The 25,199-nt window shown below is 23.0% G+C and overlaps 3 protein-coding genes and 1 long non-coding RNA gene across 9 annotated transcripts in view; 2 read left to right on the forward strand and 2 right to left on the reverse strand.

The window, feature by feature from the left end:
• The window catches only part of LOC122500490, an 85,567-nt gene that overhangs the window by 39,721 nt on the left and 20,647 nt on the right, over nt 1-25,199 (forward strand). The window lies entirely within an intron of this gene.
• LOC122500486 (transmembrane protein 184B) lies at nt 1,525-14,814 on the reverse strand. Of its 2 annotated transcripts, none has more exons than XM_043609435.1 (6): nt 14,516-14,814; nt 11,173-11,379; nt 7,284-7,878; nt 6,592-6,833; nt 6,122-6,206; nt 1,525-1,916 (listed from the first exon to the last, which is right to left on the reverse strand). In XM_043609435.1, the coding sequence occupies exons 2-6, from the start codon at nt 11,371-11,373 to the stop codon at nt 1,741-1,743; spliced, it is 1,299 nt and encodes a 432-aa protein (XP_043465370.1). In that variant the 5' UTR covers nt 11,374-11,379; nt 14,516-14,814; the 3' UTR covers nt 1,525-1,740. The 2 variants fall into 2 exon arrangements, with proteins under 2 accessions (XP_043465370.1, XP_043465371.1); XM_043609436.1 differs by lacking the exon at nt 1,525-1,916 and adding an exon at nt 3,956-5,150.
• LOC122500484 (signal recognition particle receptor subunit alpha homolog) lies at nt 15,692-22,041 on the forward strand. Of its 2 annotated transcripts, XM_043609428.1 has the most exons (8): nt 15,692-15,893; nt 16,317-16,686; nt 16,863-16,904; nt 17,127-17,268; nt 17,352-17,490; nt 18,983-19,530; nt 19,613-20,027; nt 21,826-22,041. In XM_043609428.1, exons 1-8 carry the CDS (start codon nt 15,777-15,779, stop codon nt 21,949-21,951), a joined length of 1,899 nt encoding a protein of 632 aa, XP_043465363.1. In that variant the 5' UTR covers nt 15,692-15,776; the 3' UTR covers nt 21,952-22,041. The 2 variants fall into 2 exon arrangements, with proteins under 2 accessions (XP_043465363.1, XP_043465364.1); XM_043609429.1 differs by lacking the exon at nt 16,863-16,904.
• LOC122500485 (ammonium transporter Rh type B-B) overlaps nt 22,689-25,199 on the reverse strand; it is a 50,915-nt gene continuing 48,404 nt past the window's right edge. For all 4 annotated transcript variants that reach the window (XM_043609433.1, XM_043609432.1, XM_043609430.1 and 1 more), the window contains one exon: nt 22,689-22,991. In XM_043609433.1, coding sequence (XP_043465368.1) covers nt 22,840-22,991 — 152 coding nt within the window. In that variant the 3' untranslated portion in view covers nt 22,689-22,839. The remainder of the gene's footprint in view (nt 22,992-25,199) is intronic.

A 25,199-nucleotide genomic window follows, 5' to 3' on the forward strand; every position in this document is an offset into this window, starting at 1 on the left:
AAGCTAATTTTCATTATTCATTAAAATTTTCAATATATGATTCAAAATCATGTAAAAAAAAATTAATTATTTTCAATAAAATTTTACAAAATCGAACTAATTTGCATTTAATACAAAAAATGGTATTTTGTTGCAATGTTTAGAAAATAAGTTCGAAAAAATCATTTTTTGAAAATAAGTCGAGAAAAATGTCGCTTTTTTTAAAATAACCGAAAAAAGTCCAAAAAGTCGTACTAACCGAGGCCTGACAATTGTTTTAAACACTACAAAAGGTAGTTTATTTCCAATAACAGTTTGTTGCTAAAAATGTTGAAAATTGAAAAAATTCCAAGAAAAATTACCGAAAATTAATAATTACTGTTTATATTAATTAATTAATGTGTAATTAATAATTTAGTATTAATTAATCATTAATTAATTTGTAATTGACAATTTCCAATTATTATTTTATAATTAATAAATGTTCATTTATTAACAATTGGAAATTTGTCTTAAAACTTTCATCATTTGATTATAAATTTTCAATATTAGGGATTAAATTCAGTTTTTATTTATTATTTGTATTACCATTAAAATATATTTTTCAGTTTATTAAATTTAATTATTATTTTCTATTTATTTATTATTTTTTTATTTATTTTATTCGTTTATTATAAATTTCTAAATAAACTTTTCTTTTTTTTTAAATATTTCATTAGAATAAATTAAATAGGTATTTTGAAAACATGAAATATTTACAATTTTCAACACGAACTGTTTTAATTAAACTTCCTTAAGAGTGCTTTCCATTTAATTTTCTTAATTAGAACATAGAATTTATAACAAATGGACAGATTTTAACAATGTGTTTTCTTCCTTTAATTTATTATTTTCTAACTAGAGAAATTTTCCAGTCTGAAAATCAAATTACTCTTCAAAACTGTTTGCATGCCATTGATAATTATTTCCAATAGAATATTTATAAAATACAATTGCGTAAAAATTGGGGAAGAAATTTCAAATTTTATAATAAAAAATTTTCGAAAAAAAATTATTTGATTTGAAATTATTGAAATAGCAAATTAAAATTAAAATTGTGCTAAATTTTGATTAGTTAAAAAAAGCGCAGTTGCAAAGTAACAAGAACAAAAAAAATGCACTGCAAATAGAAGTGTTGCCTTTTGAAATTTTAGGCATAACAATATACGAGGCAGCAGACGTGTTAAAAATAATCTTGTGGCACCACATCCAGAACGATATTAACACTGCTTCGAACGTATGAGCGTATTAAAATAAATATTTTCTATACTATTTCACGTTGCGTTATTGTAACGATTTTTTCTTTAACATGAATATAACATTATGGATTAATAATACGATTCATGATTCGAACCTATTTCATTCAGTTTTCGTTTTCTTTAAAATTTTCTTTCAATATATAATATATATATTTTTTTTCCATGACAAGAAGGAAAGAAAGAAAAATTTGCAAATATGGAAAAAAAAATCGAAAAATTACAATCGAAGTATTTACATGAAACAAATTAAAATTTACAAATAGTATTTCGAAAGCTATTCTTTTTTTTCCTTTTCTTTCTTTATAGTATACCCCGAGTTTTTTTTTGTGTTAATTTGAGGTTTATTGCTTTTTTTTAGTATAAGATAAAAATCATTCAGACTGCGCGCACAGTGGTGAAGACAGAGTACGTCTTTGAATTTGACAATTAAATAATGTTTTTTTCATTTTTTATTTCCTTTTTTTTACTGAAACTCCTCATCACTGCTGAGTAACATTGTTTTTTCATTGTAATTTTGGGAAATAGTTGCGACACGTTGATGCGATGTATTGCGCCTTTGAGGTGGTGGAACTGGCATGTTTTGCGGATCATCCGGATCATAGCTGGAGACTCGCATACCTCGTTGACCTTTCGTACCTCCTAACATTAATTTTCCATCATTTCACACATTTTATCACTGTTCAATATTTCTGACAAATAAAAACACTGTACAGTTTTAAAAGTCGAACAATTTTTTTTGTAGAGAAACAAATTTTCTTTTTTATTCAATTTTTCTTGTCTCATTTTTTTCAAATTCGAATTTTTGGAATTTAATTTTTTATTTTCCATTTCAACTTTTTCAATTTAATTATCATTTTATGAACAAGTTAAATTAGAACTTTTAGAATTAAATTAAGCTGATTTTAAAATTAAATCTAGCACTTTTAGAATTTTTTTTCCCAAAATTTTCTTTATTTGAAATTTTGGTTTTTAATACTCGATACAAATAAATATTAATAGAACTAATAATTAAGAAAAATAATTTTTCAATTGTTTCTATTCGATGAAATTCAAATAATAAAATTTTAAAAGTAAAATAATAAGTAATTAATAAGTTCCAATCATAAGGAAAAAAATTTTGAAATTTATACCAATCGTCGAGGTTCAAGAAATAAAATTTGGAAAGTAAAACAATAATTTAGTATTATTAATTAATTTAATTTTGAGTGAAAATTGTTTTATATTATATTACTTATTTTTTTTATATTTTAAATCCGAAATTCTAGAATTCTTCTAGAGACTTTTATCAAAAATTCTCAAAATAAATCTATTTCTGCAAAAAATTTAATACAAATCATCAAAAATCCATTTAATTCTTTCAAGAAATTTAATTAAAATTATAATATAAAAAAATATTTGAATTTATACAAAGAGTTTTATAAACATTTTTGAAAATAATTGAATTTCTGTGAAGAATATTATTAACATTGTTTTTAAATAATAGAATTCTTTCGAAAAATTTTAATATAATTTTTTAAAATAATTCAATTTTTGCAAAAAATATTATTAATTTTGAAAATAATTGAAATCCTGATTAGATTTTTATGACAAGTTTTGAAAATAATTCAATTCTCTCCAGGAATTTAATTATTTGTATTGAAAATAATTGTGTTTTTATGAAGAATTTTATCAAAATTTTTTTAAATAAATTTATTTCTGCAAAAAATTTAATAAAAATCATTAAAAATGCATTTAATTCTTTCAAGAAATTTAATTAAAATTACATAAAAAAATATTTCAATTTACATATACCAAGAGTTTTATCAAAATTTTTGAAAATAATTGAATAACAATTAACATTGTTACTAAATAATTGAATTCTTTAAAGTAATTTTATTAAAATTTTTTTAAATAATTGAATTCTTGAGAAGAATTTTATTAATTTTGAAAATAATTGAAATCTTTCTAAAAATCTTTATTAAAATTTTCAAAAATAATTGAATTCTCTTTAGAAATTCAATTAATTATATTGAGAATAAGAGAATTCTTATAAACAATTTTCCAAAATTGCTCAAAATAATTATATTCTTTAGAGAAATTTTATTAAAATTTATTAAAATAATTGAATTCTTGCGAAGAATTTTATTAATTTTGAAAATAATTAAAATGTTTGGAAAAATTTCATTAAAATTTTCAAAAATAATTGAATTTTTACTAAAAATGTTATTAAAATTTTTGAAAATAATTCAATTCTCTCGAGGAATCCAATTAATTGTATTGGAAATAATTGAATTCTTATAAAGTATTTTACAAAAATCCCGAAATTGAATTTCCGGGAAGAATTTTATCAAATTTTTAAAATCCTAATTGAATTCTTTCGAGAAATTTTATTGAAATCGTATTAAAAATAATTGAATTTCTTTAAACAATTTGATTAAAGTTTTTCAAAATAATAAATAAGAATTAATTAATAAAATAAGTAAATACCTAATTGATTTTTTTTTAATTTTGAATCTAAAATTTTCTAAAATTGAAATTAATATTTGATTATAAATTTTTTTTTAAATTTACCTAATAATAATAAATTGAATACAGCGCGTAACATTTACTAGATAATTAATAATTTATTATTAAGTTCCAATAATAAAGAAAAAAAATTTTTTAAATTGACTCCAATCGGTAAAATTCAAGAAATAAAATTTTAAAAATAAAATAATTTTTATTGTTTTACTGTTATTATAATAACACGTTCTTAAAAGGATAAAAAAAAATTACAAATGATACGCAATATTGTAATATTATTTGCGAGTTGAATAAGATAAAAAAAATCGAATAAGATCTTGTCACGAAAAGACATTATTTTGTTTCTTTAGATTGTAAGACTTTTGTTGTCATGCTTTGATAGTTCGGTCGTTTATAAACTTGGAACAATACAGTATAAGAACTGACTATATTATAATTATTATTATAATTCTGTTACATTCCAACATAAAAACTAGATTACATCAGTATAATTACCAGCGACGCAAGATGATATGTGTTTGTTTATATAGCATTAAAAATCTCAGGTTACCAAATGCATCATGCAGTCCAAAGGAAAAGGAGAAGGGGTTACAAGACATAAAAGCTTGGGCATTGTCGTGCGAAAAAAAAGTTTGATATTAGAAAAACAAGAAAATACTTCCATAAGGAAGTAACAAAAAAAACCAAAAAAAAAAATACTTAGTTTTTGCTCATTCGCAAATATATCGAGTTAGGCGTGATTTGTTTTCGGTTTCTTTACCAAAAAAAAAGAAGCAAATGATTTTTCCAGAAAGTGAATTAAAAAAATTGCCCGAGTGTGAATGTATTTTCAAAAAGTTAGATTATATGTAGAAGGAGATATTTGTCGGCTGTTATTTATCGTCATTATTTTATTTGAAAAGCAAGCGTCACAGAATTATACCGTTCCGTTTACCCTCTTTTTTTTCTTAGAAAAAAATATTCTAATTAAATTATTTTATTCACTTTATAAGCAAACGTTATACGCTTAAGTACTATTTTTTATAATACAATAAGGCTGGTTAAGTCCTAACGGAGATACCTTGGACGGTTATTGTCAGTATTTCCATTTAATTAACAAAAGAAAACTGATTTTTTTTTTTTTTTTCTTTTTTGTCGCAGAAAATCAAAATTTTATAATGATCATCTGCATTATTAAAGCGCGTACAAAGAGATTATCGGTAAAATTGTATGTATATATATTTTTTTTTTTTGCTTTTTGTTGACTTTAGATCATTTTGGTTCTCTGCAAAGGACGAGTAAAAAGTCCGAAGTCCAATGTTTCTTGAAATAAAAAATTGAGATGCCTTGGGGGCACTTACAGCTTTTCGTAGGACAAGTTGGTATTGACGTCTGAAAAACAGCAAACAAATCCCTTCAATGTGCTGACACCCCTTTTTTAATTAATCTTTTTCATTCCTTTTTTTTTATCAAGCCGACTATAGACGTTGAGTGCCAAAAAAAATTTCTCTCTCGTGAAAATTATCTTTTTCTTTAAAAAAAAAAAACTAATTTGCAGTGTTCAAAGCGTGTGTCGTACAACTTTTGTTATTAAACACTCCGAGTTAATCCGATATTTGTTATTTTTTTTGCGATATAATCTCGCAAATTTTATTCACTTAAATTAAAAAGAAAACAGTCAACGAAGGTGGATTCAAATAACATTGCAAAATATATTATACAAAAGCGTCAATAAGAGGCAAAATTAAAAAAATTAATAATTTAAAATAAAAAAAGTAATCAAATGGAAGAAAATGGAATTTTTCTAAATTCTAGCTGACTGTTTTAGATTAATAAGTGCGCTGTGAATAATGCTTTGTGCTGTTAGTGAAATAAAAAATATTTTTCGAAAATTTACTATTTTTCTATTATGAAAAAATTAAGTTCGAAAAAGAAATTTAAATTTAAATTTAAATTTCTACGTGTAAAATTTTTCGAAAAATTACTATTTTTCAATTATGGAAAAATGAAACTAAAAAAAGAAATTCTTTATACGAATAATATAAAATTAATGAAATAAAATGAAATTATTTGAAAATAATTTTTGATACATTTGATATAATCTAAAGGTGTTTAAAATATTTTTGAAAACAATTTTATAAATATTAAACTTCTAGCAAAGCTATTAAAACACAAAAAAAATGTAAAATATCGATTCAATGTCAAAATGATCGATTAATGAATGAAATTTGTTTTTTCATTCGTTGCACATGCTACACTGAAATTGGCTACCGTCATGCCACAATACAAACTTCATAGTAAAAAAAAAAGTATCTTTAATGCTTGAACAATTATTAAAATTATAACAATTCATCCATACTTACCAGAACTGTATTGAGTATATTGTTGATATTGTGGATGAAAATTATGGATGGCATCAGTCATAATATCTTTTGGATTCATCGTCTCCTGTTAAAAACAAAAAAAAAATTATTTCTTTTCGTTTCCTTATTCGGTAATTAAGAAAACAAAAAAATTTGATTCTGTATTTTTATTCAGGAATTAAAAGAAATAAAAAGAATTTGTTTCTGTATTTTTATTCGTCAATTGACGCATTGATTTTAAATGGTAAAAGTGCCCTTTTAAAATCCGGAGCTTTAATTAAAAAATAAACAAAAAATGTATTACGTGAAATTAAGATCTCTCCCTCTTTAAAATTACGACAGTAATTTAAATTCGGAATTAATTAGAAACTTAAAAATTAAAAAACAAACTTAAAAATTTGTATTTAAATTTTGAATTTCCTTTTTTGAAATAATTATAATATTTTTAAATGAAAAAAAAATTAATCCACCTTTAGGCTGCTGCTAATACTTTGCATTGTGACACTTCGTCCCCTCGAGTCAGTGACGCAACCAGCTGCGTAAACTTGATACGGAAAAGCATATCGTAGGGCAATTGCGGCGAAGAGCATCTCGATGCAAATCAGGAAATTTTGATAGCCAGCTGACACAGTACCAGCGCTTGTCGATTGTCCTAAACTGTTAATAACAGGCGAAATAACCTGAGCCTTCTCGAAAATAGCCAAGAGCACACCTGAAACATTTTTTTCAAATTTTTGAATCGTAAAATTTACCAATAGAAATTTAATTTTAAAAAAGAATTCAATTCTTTCATGTATAAATGATTCAATACTTTTTAAATTTATCAAAATAATTTTTAAATTAAATTTAAATTTAAATAAATTTTAAATTTAATTAAAAATAAAAAAATCATTTTTTAAAATTTACTGAATAATTTACAAATAGAAATTTAATTTTAAAAAAGAATTCAATTCTTTCATGTATAAATGATTCAATACTTTTTAAATTTATCAAAATAATTTTTAAATTAAATTTAAATTTAAATAAATTTTAAATTTAATGAAAAATAAAAAAATCATTTTTTAAAATTTACTGAATAATTTACAAATTTCACGGAGAATAATTTACAAACAAAATAAAATTGTCCTTTTAAATGCAAAAGTAATTGAACTGAAAATTGTACCTTGCCAGAATGAGAGGAAGATGACACTCTTAACAGTGCAGAACTTAAGAACCGGATCGAAGGGAGTGAGCAGGTCTCGTGTAGCAAAATAGAAGAGAAAGAGCCCGTATAAGGCAAGTGAAACGCTGATGTTGTAGATGATTGTAATATAAATGTAACCACCATCGGGAGACCAGTCACCATCGCGATAATGTCCAAATGCTTGAAGAAATATTATGACAAACGCCATAACTGGTTTCACCAAACAAAATTGCAATGTCGCCTGTTTACAAAATCGCAAAAATCCAATTGTATAAGTTTTGCCGACTAAAAAACATGTCCCATAAAGGCAATTGGATCGAATTGGTTTACCACGAATCTCCGACATAATATTACCCTCACCGCCAAGATACTCATAGCACAAGGTCAAGAAATTGTAAATGACAAATGCCTCGTAGCAATCTCTCACTGTGAAGAAGTAAACATAATAACTTTCGCTATTAAAGAACATCAGTGAGATCCACGAATACGTTCCGTAAATTGGTACAATGAATAAAATTCTCACTATCCAACGTTGTTCCGTTGGATTTGTGTACCACCTTAGATGCTGATAAATCTGAAAAAAGGAATAATTTTTACAATTTCAATCGAATAAATAAATTATGAATGTCCCTGAATAGTTAGCGTAGACTCTATAGGCGTCAAAAATTATTATTAACAGGGTTGCCACAAAAATTTAATTTTCTTTTTTCCTGATTTCCAGAAAAAAATTTCACTTTTTCCCTGATCCTGAAAATTATTCTGATTCACTTCAAAAATTATTAGATTTGCAAAAAAAATGTTGTATTACATTTATTTACGAATTTCTTTAATTGTAAATTTATTCAAAAACATCAATAATTTCTTTTTTAAATAAATATTTAATCATTACCTATTATTTTTCTATAGAAATTAAGATTTTCAAATTCAAATCTTCTGAAATTTAATAACTTTTGAGAATAATATTATAAAACATTAAAACTTGCTACTTTGATACTGTAACATATTCAAAAATTATTTTCATCATTACGATTATTCATTTCTACAATTTTCAACTAAAATTCTTCTTTAAATCAATTTTTTTTTAAATAATTTTTAAAAAAGTTCTTTGTGAATTTTCAAATTCTTTTGTTTACAATTTAATTTTACAAAATTTCGATTATTCTGACATTCTTCAATTAAATATATTAGAAATTAAAAACTTCAAATAATTTTAAAACATTCAATTAAACTTATTGAGAAAAATTAATTCTATAGAATTTTTAATTAAAAGTATGATAAGTTCAAATTTTCAAAGATTTTAATTTGAAATTCATTTTTAAATCAATATTTATTTGAAAATTCTACGAGAATTCAATTATTTAACTAGAAAAATAAATATTTTATTAATCAATTTAATGTTTCTTAAAATAATTGAATTTTCATAAAGAATTTTATCAACAAATTTTTTAAATAATTGAATTCTCTTGACAAATTTTAATAAAATTTTTACGAATAATTGCATTTTTCGAGAAATTTGATGAAAATTGTATTAAAAATAATTGAAATTCAGCATTGAGTTTCATTATTTATGAAAATAATTGAATAATATATGAAAATAATTTGTAAATAATTGAATTTCTGTGAAATTTTTATTATTTATGAAAATATTGAAATATTTGAGTAGAATTTTATTAAAATTTTTATTAACTAATTGAATTCTTTTATAAATCATCAGAATATTCTAACTAGAAATTCAAATTTTCAAAGATTTTAATTTGAACCTTTTTCAAAATTCAATTATTTTAATTTAATTTAATTATTTATAATTTAAAATTTTAAGTAAAATTCATTTTTTAATCAATTTTTATTCGTAAATTATTGAAGAATCCAATTATTTAAATACAAAAATAAATAATTTATCAAATAATTGAATTTTTATGAAGAATTTTATCAAAAATTTTAAAAAATAATTGAATTCTTTCGGTGAATTTAAAAAAAAATTTAAGAATAAATGCAATTTTCTATCATTTTATTGAAAATTGTACAAAAAATAATTGAAATTCTGCGATAAGTTTTGTTATATTTATAAAAATAATTGAATTCTTCCAAAGAATTTTATTAAAATTTTTTTTAAAGAATTGAATTCCTGTGAAGAATTTTATTTGTGAAAATAATTTAATTCTGGAGAAAAATATTATTATTTATGAAAATAATTGTCTTGTGAAAAATTTTATTCAAATTTTTTTAAATAATTGAATTCTCGAGAAACATTTTATTATTTATGGAAATAATTGATTATTTATGAAGAATTTTATTCAAATTTTTTTAAATAATTGAATTCCCATAGAAAATGTATTATTTGTGAAAATAATTGAATTCTTAAGAAGAATTGTATTGAAAGTAATTGAATTATATAGGGAAATTTTATTAAAATTGCCATTTTATTAACTAAATTTTGTAAAGAATTTTTGTTAACATTTTTTTAAGTAATAGAATTTTTAAAAGAAGTTTATTTAAATTTTTCGTAATAATAGAATATCTCAGAACTATTGTTTTTGAATTTTCTGAATATATTTCAATTCCTTCGAGAAACTTCATTAAAAATTAAAAATAATTGAATTGGTGTGAAGAAATTTATAAAAAATTGATAAGTAATTGAATTCCTGTGAAATTTTTATTAATATTTTGTTTAAATAATTGAATTCTTTTAGAAAATTTTATTAAAATAGTAGATATTACAAATAATGGAAATGAGGAAATTTTTTGAAAATAATTGGAATTTTGCCAAGATTTTTATTAAATTTTTTGAAAATAATTGATTTTCGGAGAAGAATTTTATTATTTATAAAAATAATTGAAATTTTAATGAGAATTTTTAAAAAATTTTTGAACACACTTGAATTTATGCATAGAAGTTCATCACTTTTGAAAATAATTGAATTTCTGTAATCAGTTGCCCTTAAAATTTCTATTTAAATTTATTGAAAATTGGTATTTTCTAAAATTTCAAATTAAAACCTTTGAAGTTCATCTATTTATGAAGATTGTAAACGCAATTCTTTTGAAATCTAATTAATTTTGAAATTTTTAAGTAAAATTATTTATTAAATAATTTATAAGTAATAATTTTATGATAGTTGTTCAAGAATTAAGTTATTTAAAAAGATATTATTAGCAGAAATAGAAAAAATTAAAGGGTTTGTATTTGAATTCTTTGCTATTTCATAGTTTATGAGGCAAACAAAAAAGACACAAAAATTCAGAATTTTCTTATAAATTCAAAAAATTAAATTTTTTCCAGTACTTTTAATAAAAATCCCTGATTTCCCTGACCTGTGGCAACCTTGTGTAAGAAATTTTTAGAGATGTTACTAGCTTCAAGTATCAATTTTTCCGAATTTTAACCATGTCTTCAAAAAAGTTTATTTTTTTTTTTTTGGTTGGGTGAAAAAATATTTATTTATTTATTTTCGACGCTTAGCGTCGACGCCAGCTTCAGGGATCTTTCAAATAATAAAATAATGGAATAATTAAATGTGACACGCTTTCAAGAAGCAAACGAATTATAGGTTATTTTTTTGTCAGATTTATTCGAAATAAAAGTTCATTTTTAATTATGTAAATTCGAAACCAGTTCATACTGAATATTTAAGATGTGCTGAAGAGATAAACATCAATAATTTCTAGTAGTAATTGATTTTCTTTCTGTATTTTTACTCCAAAAAATTATAAACATAACCTGAAGTTTTTTTGTTTCTTCTTTCTTGGGAGCGTGTCACGAATAATAATCAAAATAAAAAAGTAAAAAGTAATCAAATACTAAGTAATAGCAAATCAAATAACAAAATTTAGTAATTCTGGTAGAATTCCAAAAATTTGGCACACGTACTTGTTGACATGTTAGGAAAAGTGCTAATGCTACGAATGCTCCAGCAATACCCTGGGCTGCTTTTGTTTGTAGAAATATAGGAGTCGGTTCGGTGTCCTCGCTTTTTGGCTCAACATTCACCATATTTATTAATGTTGCCGTCGTCGCGTTGATTGCAGAAGCCATAGTTGATGAAACTCCTGGTATAACACTAGTTGACATGACTGTCTGAAAAATAATATTCTTCGTTAGAAAAATTCATTGTTATTTAATTGCTATTCGAGAAGGGCGAAATCAATCATTTTTGCATCAATTTTTGAATTAAAAGAATCAAAAGAATTAAAAATTAATTCAACTGAAAATGAATTTCAAAAATTATTAATTTAATTAAAAATTAATTCAATTAAAAATTAATTAAACTACAAATTAATTTCACCAAAAATAAATTTAATTTTTAATGATCTTCACCAAAAACTAATTTAATTTTTGATAAATTTCACTAAAACTTAACTTAATTTTTAATTAAATTTACCTAAAAATTAATTTCACTAAATAATTAAATTAATTTCTTTTTTATCCCATTATTATTGCATTTCTACGAAATTAAATTAAATTTCACAAAAATATTTTTAAAATTTCAAGGAATATAAAAAAAAATGAAAACAAAATTACAAAAGAAAAACCTGCTTCATTGCTTTCGTGATTTTTTCTTTTTAATACTTTCGCGGAAAGATTGAATTAGAGATGATGATGATGATGAACAAATTAGAGCAAACGTGAGAAACTTGTTCGAGCATTGTTACCTTTTGGGTCAACTTTTATTTAGCATTTTCCCTTGTTTCACTTTCCTATGTGATGCTGACCTTCCTAAGCTAAACGCACGACCAATCAATACATTTTATGATCTAGTGAAACAAACACGACTTCAATGAGCAGTTAAAGAGTGAAAGTTACACATTGGTTATACATATAGGTATTTTGTATATATTCGCGATGTAACAGTCTCTCATGTACTTATATATATGTATATGCTTTTAGTTTTGAAAGTTTTAAATTAACGATATTTAAGAACACATCCTCCTTCCGCGTTACACATTTCTCTCCAGTTCACTGTCTCTCGTTTTATTGCAAATTAAAATGCTTCTTTCAAATTACGTAAATCGGTTCTTTGAATTTTGTATTTTTCAATTTTTTTCTCAATTGGAAAAAATGGGAAATTTTGTATTAAAAAATTAAAAATTAAAAAAAATTAATTAAAAAATAAATAAAAATAAAAACTAACTCATTGGAAAATATTATTTGTAAAAAATTCCAATTTGTTAAAAGGAATTTTAAATTGTTAATAAATTTAAATTTAATTTGTTAAAAAGAATTTTAAATTGTTAAATTAAATTGAAACTTACTGAAAATATTTAACAAATTAATTTTTGAGTGATGAAAAAATAATTGTAAATATTTTCGAATTTAGAAATTTTCTTTTCAATTTCATTGCTTTATAATATATTTTATTTATTTATTTTTCGTTTCATAAAATATTTGTCATCATATAACTGTTTGATGATGTATGTATGTAGAGCATTACATATCTTATAACAATTGACCTTCTTTATATGAGTGACCACTATGGAAATCAAGTTTCTTTTGCAATTCTGTTTTTTTTCCTTTAATATCCTTTAATAAATATAATAATAAAATGTGTTGAGTATAAATTGAAATGATGCTGCAACCCGGAAATGAGAAATTTGTAATTCAAAATTCATAAAACGTATGATTTTTTTTAAATTAAATTAAAATACCTACGAAAATTTCGAAATTTAAAAATTTGGAAATTAGAATAATTTTATTAAAGTAGCAAAAATAAAGAAAATAAATAAAAAAAAGTAGTAAAAAATGATAAAATGTAAAAATTTAAATTTTATAAAAATAAGTGAAAATAAATTAACAGGGTTGCCACAAAAATTAATTTTGTTTTTCCCTGATCTCCAGACAAAATTTTGACTTTTTCCCTGACCCTAAAAAATATTCTGATTCACTCTAAAAATTATTAGATACTCAAAAAAATTGGTATTACATTTACTTACGAATTTCTTAAATTGTAAAATTATTCGCAAACATCAATAACAAAATTTTTTAAATAAGTATTAAATTCTTATTTTTCCGTAGGAATTAAAATTCTTCAAAACATTCAAATTCAAACATTTTTAAAATTCAACAACTTATAAGAATATTGATATCTTCATGCTTTATAAAAATTTAAATTTCCATAAAATTTTTCAAAAAAAAATTAAATTATTTACAAAAATTATAATAAAATTCGCAATTATTTTCATAAATAATAAAATTCTTCACAGGGTTTCAATTTATTTATAATATAATTTAAAGTAAATTCCTAGAAAAATGGAATTTCTTAAATTTTGTACAACTCTGATTAAAATAAATCAATGACAATAAAAGTAAAATAAATTAAAATAAAAACAAAGGAAAGAAAACTACAAAAGACAATAGTAATGGTAAAATAATTATTTTAAAGATAATTTCAAGTTCCTTATCATTTGAAATTACTTAATTAGAGAATATAAAGTAGTTGCGTAGTACATAAAAATCGCAATCAAAATTAAACGATTATCCTTGCGAGTTGCGCGAATAATTTATTTTCAATGGCAAGTTTTTTAAATGCCTCCCAAAACAGTTAAAGTTAAATGTTTCAAAATACTTTGAAAGCCTCCTCAGGCAAAACACATATTTGGATAAACATGACTAATCAATATAAACTTGATAGATTTCGAGCTGTTATCTCTCTTACACCTATAAAAAGAAACAATCTCATTTTATTCGAAGAACTTTCAGCGTTTATTACAAGTGTATTAAAAGATAATTTCCATGACAATCGCACTAATTACACTCTACTTATTCATTAAATTTAAAATCAAAATTTCGTAAAAATTAAGTATAGTTACCGTATGGTTAGACCTTTTCAATTAAAAAAATAATAAAAACAACTTTTGACATTTCGCAACAAAACACATTGGAGAATTATAAACTGAAATATAAATGTAAATGTGATTTTGAAAGAAATCTTTCGAAAATTAGAGTTTATCATTTTCTAATAAGAAATAAATAAAAAAAAAGAGCCTTCATGAGAACCACATTCGACTACGTTGGGGTTTTAAGCGTTAGAATAGAAATCAATATTCACAACAACAACCAACTGACTACTCCATTTCTGTGCCAGTTTCATTTTTCACGGACACAATGAATCTTATTATTCTTCTTCTATATATGTATATATGAATCATTGTAATAATAATGAGAGAAAAATCTGAGAAAAAGAGAAAGGTGAAGAAAAGAGGACAGCATAACTTACCTGCTGCCTGCTGTCGGATTTCTTGATTCTTGACAGCGGACGGACGTTAAGGTCCAATTTAACAAGGCAATCCTACAGAGCGTCCGACAATTTGCAGATGTGACCTTTTGTATAAAACACTATTAATTCTTCTTTCCACGCGTTATTTTCAACTTTAATCACCGCACCTCACTAATACCTAACATTTTGAAAAACTTTTCTGCTTTCTAGCAGATGGGAAACAGTTGAAAATTGACAAAATATCGGAGGATAGCAAAACAGCTACTACACATAAACTGTCACTATCTTTCTTTTGCTTCATCTCCCTCTCTAGTCTCTCCTGGAAATAACTGGATTTATCATTATCCGAAGACTTTTGTCATTATGTTCAGGGTTTCGAGACCCTGTTATTAGTTGATATTTTTTTATCTAAATATTTATTAATTAAGTATTTTTTTCCTCGTCACATTAGTTTTAGATTCCGGATATTGTTGTGAGTGTTGTTTTTACTATTTTACTTGAATTATTTACGTTTATTTAGTTGTTAATGTTGAATTTTGAGGTTAGGTGAGCTGACAATGAATGACATTTCCACGACATTTCTTAAAGGATGTAATATCCTTTATGAATATTACATTTTACCTTTCTTTTTTTAACATTTAGATACTTCCCGAGTTTATCTTTGTCTTTTTACTTTTTCTCACGGTTGAAATTACAATTTTCTTTATTTTTTTAAAGGTATGCGAGTGCGCAACTATTGCGACTTTATACTTCAGTTGCGCATCAAAGTTATTTACATGTTTACATTATTAGTTATTATTAATTGTTAATTACTCATTATGCTAATCTTAATATTATTAATATACAAATTATAAATTTATGTTTCTGCATTTTCGTAAACGCGTAAAATACAACAAATTTTTCTGTGTAACAAATTTGGGTAGATATTATAATTTAGATACCAATTAAAATACTCACGAAGTAGTAAACCAGACAAATAACCTGTTTGTTATTTACATTTTTTTAATGAAATCGAGGAATTTTTCGATTTTGTGACTATAGTGAGATTAGTGAACAATGTTTAAAAAGTGTATTAGTGGAAAACATTTGAAAAGACCGCCTTTGGATTTAAAAGGTTGGCGAGCGTGGTGATCGCGTGTTATGTTTGTCAATCTGACGTGTACAAAATTTTACACGAGACTCATCTGTCACAATCTGTGCAGCTGTAGGTTAGGTTTTTAATTCGTTTAATAATAGTGTATTGTTTTTTTGTTTTGCAACAATGCTCGATCTTTTTACAATATTCAGCAAAGGAGGCATTGTCCTCTGGTGCTTTCAGAGTACATCGCAAATTTTTACACCCAGCGTCAATGCACTTATTCGTAGTGTCATTCTGCAGGTAAGCATATGATTACCTTGAATTTCAACAGTATGGTAAATATTATTTATGATTTACATATATGTAATTAAAAGGAGACTAAAGTCTCTAATTTGCAAGAATTGCTCAATATGTAAGTTTTTTTTCGTAATCCAATTATTCTTATCATCAGTTTCATCATTTTCCTCCATGAGGCTTGTTTAGATAATAATGTTTATTTATATTTATTATGCATTAAAACACGTGATTCACCTAGAAAGCATATTTTTATTTGTAACATCGTATTTTTTTAATATTATTCATTAATTCTTCGAATAAGGGGATTTTTGTATTGTTTACATTTGTACTTTTAGTTTGAATTTTGGAAATATTGGAATTTTTCCAGTTTATTTGGAAAAAAACTTGAGGGAGAGAGAGAGAGAGTAATTTTTTTATTTCTTTTAGGAACGTACCGGAAATCATACTTACGAGCATGAATCGCTTCGTCTTCAGTACAAGTTGGATAATGAATTTGAATTAATATTTGTCGTTGCTTATCAGAAGATACTTCAACTCTCGTATGTGGATAAATTTTTGAATGATGTTCATTTGGAATTTCGTGATCGCTTCAAGAATGAATTACAAAATTCCCAATGGTTTTTTGATTATCAATTCAAAAAGAGTTATGAGAGTATTTTACATTCTGCGGAAAATTGGGGTAAAACGCAGGCAAAAATACCGAAACAAATGCGAACTTTTGACGAAAGTCTCAAGTCAAAGAAAACCGTAGCTAGTATGATTGAACGAAAAGATGACAAGGAAAATAAAAAACAAGGTATTTTTTGGTATTCTGTTTAAATTTGTGGCTTATTCTTCTCTTTTTGGCGCATTTTATCTTTTTTCATAATTATTAATTTATCGGGAAATTTACTTGATAATAATTATTATTGGAATTTTGGTACTAATGAAAATTACTAATGGAGAGGGAAACTGCTCTTTTACGCTTTGTAGGTAAAAAGAAGAAAGGGACCAATGCTACTGATGATGATTCGAGTAAGTTAATTTGAATCTACTTTTTTTTGTAGATTTTGTAGTTTTTGGATTTTTTAAAAGCGGCTTTCATTAATTTTATTTCTTAGATTTTACTCATTAACACTTGTACAATATTTTTTTTGAAATTAAATACCTGTATATTTAATTTAATATATGTAATATAATTTAATTGTAATCTAATCTTATTTAATGTAATTCAATTTAATTGTAATTTTCTTTCAGTGGTTACACCAGAAGTTTCTCATGTAGAATCTCCTAAAGCAGTACAAAATGTAAGCGAAGATGACTCTGAGGATGTTTTGTTAATGAATCGAATGAAACTCGCTCAAAAGTTTTCCGGGCAGAAAAAGAAAGCTGACAAACAGTGAGTGATAATTTTATCGAGAATAGTTCTAAGCCTAAATAATGTTTTGGAAAAAAATAATGTTTATGAAAAATTAATTTCAGAAAAAGTCCAAAACCTGAGAAAGCAGGGAAAAAACCTCGTGTTTGGGAATTGGGTGGTACAACAAAGGATCTCGCCTCCCTGGAACGCACTAGAGACAAACCGGAGGATGAAAATAATTACGTTCCAGCTGATAAGACAGTAAATAAGAATTTTATTTAATTAAAAGACTCGTATTTTTTAGAAAAGGAAACTGTATATTTTTAGTTATTAATTATTATTTTTTATTAATATTATTTTTAATTATAATTGTTTCTAATTATTATTATTTTTCATTATTAATTAGATTAGATTAGATTTTGTTTGCTTTTTTGTTTTCTATCTTTATTAATAATTTTTCTTTTGAAATTTTTTGAATTTTAAAATTTACTTATTGAAAATCATTGAATACTTATGAAGAATTTTATTAAAAAAATTGAAAATATTAAATTCCTTCTAGAAATTTAATTAAAATTTCATTGAAAGTAAGTGAATTGTTATAAAGAATTTTACCAAAATAATTGAATTTCTGGAAAAAATTGTATTATTTATGAAGACAATTACACTTTCTTCAAGTATTTAATTACATTTTTTTCTTATAAAGAATTTTATTAAAATTGTTTTAAATAATTAAATTTTTACGATAAAATGAGTTTAAAATAATGAAAATCCAGTGAAGAATTTTATTAATAATGAAAATAATTAAATCGTTTTGAAAAATTTTATTAAAATAATCGCGTGTAGAATTTCTTTAGGTTTGTTAAAAAATAATGTATTTTTTTTAATAATTCGAATAATAACAATTCAAGTAACAATTGAATTTTACAAAAAACTTTTTAAAATAGTCGCTTCTGTTAATAATTGTAATTTTATTATTGAAGTTTATTAAACTTTTTAGGAAATAATTAAATTCTTTTGAGAAATTTTATAAAAATATTGAATTCATGCGATGAAATTTATTATTTATGAAAATAATTGAATTCCTATAAAGCAATTTATCAGAACTTTTGAGAATAATTGAATTCTTGCGAAGAATATCTTAAATTTTTTTCATATGATCGACTTTGTTAATAATTGTAATTAATAATAACTATTAAAATTTAATAACAGAAAGTTAAATTCTTTTGAATAATTTTGTTAGAGTTCTCGTAAATAATTCATTTCCTGTGTAGAATATTTCTTTAAGTTTGTTAAAAGTAATGTAATTTTTAAAAATAATTTTAATCGAAAATTTTGAAAATAATTGAATTTTACAAAGAATTTCTTTTAACATTTTAAAATAATCGTTTCTATTATTAATTATTGTAGTTAAAAATTTGATTATTGAATTTTATTAAAAATTTTTGGAAATAATTAAATTCTTCCCATAATTTTAATACAATTCTTTTAAAACATTTTATCCAAACTTTTGAGAATAATCGAATTCCTGCGAAGAATTTTATTAAAATTTTTGAAAATAATAAACAACAATAATAATTAATTATGAACTTTAATAGGTAAATTTTTCAATTTTTGAATCTGAAATTATTAAAAAATTGAAGTTGATATTTGAAAATAACAAAAACGAAAAAACAAATTTGAAAATAACAAAATAATTTGAATAATAATAATAATTAATTATTAATTTTTTATTACTAATAATTAATTTTTTCAGCTAATTGGCATGATGAAGGGCGGAATTAAAGATCTAGAAGTGGACAGTGATTCAGAAATGGAAATTGAGGATGATGAAGATGAGGAAGAAGTGAAAGTAAATAAACCGACAGTACAAAAGAAATCTAGTGGAATGTTCTCCATGTTCAAGAGTCTTGTAGGAAATAAATCGTTGAAGCACGAAGATATGCTTCCAGCGCTTGATAAATTTAAAGATCATTTAATCTCAAAAAATGTTGCTTCCGATATTGCGGGTAAACTCTGCGATTCAGTTGCCACAAAACTCCAGGGCAAAGTTCTTGGTACATTCGAGAGTATTGCAAGTACAGTGAAAGCAACATTGAACGATGCCCTCGTGCAAATTCTCTCGCCAAAGCGAAGAGTCGATATTTTACGTGACGCTTTTGAAGCAAAGAAAAATAGTCGACCCTATGTCATGGCATTCTGCGGTGTCAATGGAGTTGGAAAGTCAACAAATTTAGCAAAAATTTGCTTCTGGCTGATTGAAAATAATTTCCGTGTTTTGATCGCCGCTTGCGATACATTCAGGTGATTGTTTAATTAATATTAATTAATTTATTAATATTAATTGGTTATTAATTTTTCTTGGGTTTTTTCTCTCTTTTTTCAGAGCCGGAGCTGTTGAGCAGTTGAGAACGCATATGCGTCATTTGAATGCACTACATCCGGCGGAGAAGCATGGAAATCAAACGATGGTGCAACTTTATGAGAAGGGATATGGAAAGGATGCGGCGGGTATTGCAATGGAGGCGATTCGTTTCGCAAAGGAATCGAGATTCGATGTTGTTTTAGTTGATACCGCTGGAAGAATGCAAGACAACGAACCTTTGATGCGAGCTTTGACCAAATTGATCAAAGTTAATGATCCTGACCTTGTTCTTTTTGTTGGAGAGGCGCTTGTCGGTAATGAAGCTGTGGATCAATTGGTCAAGTTTAATCAAGCCTTAGCTGATTATAGCAGTTCTAATAATCCTCATATTATCGACGGTATCGTACTGACTAAATTTGATACTATAGATGATAAGGTAAAGAGAGTTCATTTACTTTTGAAAACTTATACTCGTGACAAAATTTATTATTAAAAGTTTTCTCTTCGAACACTTTTCCTTTTTTTATTAAAATTATTTATTAAAAATTTATTTCAATAATTGACCTCGGATAATATGCTATTTTCGAAATTATTTAATTTTAAAAAATTATTACTTTTTTCTATTTATTTTCATAAAATGCGACTTATTTTTACTTTTCTTTTCCGTATGTTGCAACAAATTAATGTTTTTAACTGATTGAATGCTCCAAAAATTTTCTGAAAACAAAAATAATTGATTTAGTGAAGAATTTTATTTTTAAAAAAATAAAATTTTGTATTTAAAAAATTCAATTCTCGAAAAATTTTCTAAAAATTATTTAAAATGAATTAAATTAGATATGAATTTTTGCTAAGCACTTCATAAAATCATTGAATAATATGAGAAAATAAAGTTAACATTATTAAAAATATGTTAAAACTATTAAAAATATGTTAAAAGATTTCAAACAAAAAATTTCTGAAAATTTGAATTTTTAACGATTTGAATTAAAAATTATGGAGAACTAAGATTTTTGAGAAATTCATAATTTTTGGAAATTAGTTGAATTTTTGAATACATTATTATTTAATTAAAAAGCTTTCGAATAATCGAAATTTCGTAAAATTTAATTGAGAACAATTGAATTTTTATTTTATAAAGTGCATTTTGTTTTCTCTTTTCTATAATTAAATTATTGTATAAATTTCATAAAATGAGTGAACATAATTAAATAATTGATTTAGAGAAGAATTTTTGTTAAAAATTCTAAAAAATAATTGAAATTTATGAAAATTTGAATTTTAAATGATTTTAATTAAAAATCATGGATATTTTTGAGAAAGTTTAATTCACAATTTTTTTTATATTGGTTGAATTTTGGAAAATATTATTATTTAATTAAATAGCTTTTGATTAATCGAAATTTCGTAATATTAAATTGAAAATAATTGAATAATTTTTATGAAAATATTGAAAATAATTGAATAATTGGTTTAAAAATGAATTTTTATTACAAAATTCTAGAAAATAATTGAATTGAAAAGAATTGAATTTATAAGATACGTGTTTTAACCTGATTTGGTTGTTCCTTTTGTTTAAATGAATTATCGAATAATTTTCTTTAAAGTATTAAAAATACTTGAATAATTGATATATTTAAAGAAAAGTTTTATTTAAAAAAAAATTGAATTATTTATTTAAATAATTTAATTCTCGAAGAATTTTCTGGAAATTATTAAAAATAATTGAATTAGAAAAGAATTTTATTTTCAAAAAATTGAAATTTTATAGTTAAATAATTGAATTTTCCATGTATTTTCTAATAATTTTTAAAAGTAATTGATTTGGATTTTGGAGAAATTACAGCAGCGATTTTTAATAATAATTAAATTTCAGGAAGTTTTAAATTAAAAATTTTTTGAAAATTTTAATTTTTAGTATTTAATAAAAATGGTTGTTGTAATTTTTAGAGTTAATTAATTTTTTACTGTTGAAATAGCTTTTTTCTTTTACTAAATTGTATTACAATTTTTTTATTTTGTATTTTTTTTTGTAGGTACTTTGAATCGACGACTTTGTTTTGATCCTTAAAATCGATCCGAAGCCTGAAATAATTGTATTAATTCTCATTTTAATAATCTAAATAACCAAAAATTATTTTCAATTTTTGATAAATTATAAATTTTGTCACAAATTACTTTCACAAAAAATATTTCAAATTACTCTCATGTTATGAAAATGAATTTTATTTTAGGTTGGTGCAGCTATTTCGATGACATATATCACTGGCCAGCCAATCGTTTTTGTTGGAACTGGTCAAACCTATACAGACCTTAAATCGTTAAATGCAAAGGCTGTGGTACACGCTCTGATGAAGTAAATCATGTTCCATTATATAAATACTGAATACATTCGCATTATTTATCATTGCTAAGAATTACGAAAACAGTTTCAATTACTGTAATTATAAGAGAAAAAGAAAAGAATTTATTGCTTCTATTATATACGTGGAGGGAATTTATATATTTAATAGGAAGATTTGCTTCGTGGGGTTAAATATTATTATTATTTTTTTTTGTTTGTTATTTTATACCAATGTTTTATTTATTAAATAGATCAATTGATAACTAAATATTTAATATAAATAGAAAATTTCGTTAAAAGTCGATTAAAAAGTTCAAGTACACTTGTTACTTTTTCAATTGTCGTGTTTATTAGTTTACAGAATATTTCTCCTATATATTGAACTTTTTAATTAGAAATAATTAAAGCTTCTAGTTATTAAATATTTTTTTAAAATGTATTGTCTCTACATACGTCTATAGTTTCACAATGAAAATAGAAGAAAATAGTATCTTTAGACTGAGCTACTTTTTTCCAATTATATATATAATGAAATAAATGATTGTTAACAATTATCGACACGTTGTTATAAATCGTCTTTTTATAAATTAATATACAATGTACATTTTATTAAACGATGAATAGAGTGATATGTGTACGTTGATCGTTTTTTTAATCTAAACTAAACTAACATTAATATTTAAAATAGATTAAGTAATATTTTTTATTGATAAATATTAATTAATAGAGAACTTTTTAAAAATGCTTCTCTTTTGAAGGAAATTTTACGTTTTTTTTCCTAAATGAAAAATTTTGAAATGGCATTTTTTTGCTTTTCATTTTTTTTTTAAAAACAGGGAATTTATTATTACAACACGAGTAATGTGGAAGTTATTTTGAAATACGGGGAAATGCGAGTTAATTTTCAAATGTGTCCCATTGGCATTTGATCTCGCATTCCATCTGAGTGTTTTGAAACCTCGCTCATTGATTCTTCTTCCAATTCCCAATGCACCGCGTCGTCGAATTTTTCATCCTCTTTTATCGTTCCACAAAATGACGTTCTAATAATTAAACCTAAGGATTAAAAAAAAACAATTTTCAATCATATACAAATTTTTACAGTATTTTTGTTTTTTCTTTACATTTGAAAAATTTTTATTTAAAATAGGTCGAAAGAGAATAAAAACATTTTCATTTTTTAACTATAGTTAATTTTTATGTGAATTTTACTCTTAAAAATACAAAAATTTCGATTTGAAATAAACTGGATGAGAATTAAAAACATTCGCTATCTATTAATTTTTTATACTATTGATAACATTTAATTTTTTATTGTCTTGAATTAACAGTTTTTATTGTATAATATATTTATAAAAGTTCACTTGTAAAATGTGTGAATTTTTCATTTGAAACATTTTTTTTTCTTCTAAATCTATTTTATATTGTTTTGTATTTTTAATTGGTTGAAAATATTGTGTTATGCATTTTTGAAAATACATAGGTACTATTTATTGATATTATTGAATTCTTTCGAAGAATTTATAAAAAAATGTTTAAAAACAATTTTATTTTCCTTGGAATTTAATTTAAATTGTATTTAAAATAATTGAATGACAGGGAAAATTTCAATGTTTATGAAAATAATTGAATTCCTAAATTAAATTTTTTTAAAAGATTTTTAAATAATTCAATTATTTTTTAAAAAAATTGTATTTTCACGGAGATTTTTTACAAGATTTTTAAAAGTTCACTTATTAAGTACAAAATTAATTACTACTGTTCATATTTTCAAAAATTTTAATACAATTTCACGAAAGAATTCAATTATTTTCTAAAATTTTAATAAATCCTTCTAAACAATTGAATTATTTTTTTTAATCGTAAAATCTTTACAAAAATTAAATTATTTTAAAAACAATTTTAATTGAATTTCTCGGAAGAATTCGATTTTAAAAAAAAATTTTAACACATTTCGAAAAAATTCAATTTTTTTCTAAAATTTTACTAAATCCTTCGAAAAAATTCAATTATTTTTATAAATAGTAAAATTCTTTGCAGGAATTTAATTATTTTCAAAACAATTTTAATTGAATTCCTCGAATAAATTCAAATATTTTTAAATATTTCCAAAAATTTCAATTATTTACTAAAATTTTAATAAATTCTTCGAAACTATTCAACTATTTTTATAAATACTCTAATTTTTTGCAGGAATTAAATAATTTTTAATCTAATTTAAATAAAATTACAAGAGAGAATTGAATTATTTTCAAAAATTAAATTACTTTCAATGCAATTTTTAAATATATTCGTGAAAAAAATTGAAAGAATTCAATTATTTTCAAAAAATAATAAAATTCTGTGAGGAATTCAATTATTTTGAATATATTTAATTGTAATAAAATTCTTTAAAGAAATTCAATTATTTTCGAAACAACTTTAATTGAATTTCATGAAAAAATTTCATTATTTTTAAATATTTCTATAAAATTCTTTAAAACAATTTAATTATTTTGTAAAATTTTAATAAATACTTCCAAACTTTTCAATTATTTTTATAAATAGTAAAACTCTTCGCAATAAAACAATTACTTTTATAAATAATAATAAAATCCTTTGCAGAAATTCAATTCTTTTCAAAACAATTTTGATAGAATTCCCCAAAAGAATTTAAATTTTCATATATTAACATAAAATTAATTAATTTTTAAAATTTTAATAAATTCTTCGTAAAAATCCAATTATTTTTTTATAAATAGTAAAATTCTTCGCAAGAATTCAATTATTTTCAATACAATTTTAATAAAATTCTTCTTCGTAAAATTCAATTGCTTTCAAAATTTTCAATTAAAAATTAAAATTATTAAAGAAACTCCATTAGTTTAAAAAAAAAAATTTTTATAATTTTTAATAATTTTGAATTTTTTACCAAAGGATGGAGACTATTAATGAAGTAAAGTGTTTTTGTAGAGCCCAAAAATAATTAAGCTAAATGCCATAAAAGAGAAGAAAAAATGTTGAATTTTAAGAAATTCGGTTTTTCAAAATTTTGATAATTTTTATAATTTTGAATTTTTTACCAAAGGATGGAGACTATTAAATAAGTAAAGTGTTTTTGTAGAGCACAAAAATAATTAAGCTAAATGCCATAAAAGAAAAGAAAAAATGTTGAATTTTAAGAAATTCGTTTTTTCAAAATTTTGATTTTTTTTACCGAAGGATGGAGACTATTATTATTATTTTCGAAACAATTTTAATAGAATTCTCCGAAAGAATTTAAGT

Source organism: Leptopilina heterotoma, unplaced genomic scaffold (assembly GCF_015476425.1).
Source record: "Leptopilina heterotoma isolate Lh14 unplaced genomic scaffold, ASM1547642v1 Lhet_187, whole genome shotgun sequence".
NCBI classification, from domain to species: domain Eukaryota; kingdom Metazoa; phylum Arthropoda; class Insecta; order Hymenoptera; family Figitidae; genus Leptopilina; species Leptopilina heterotoma.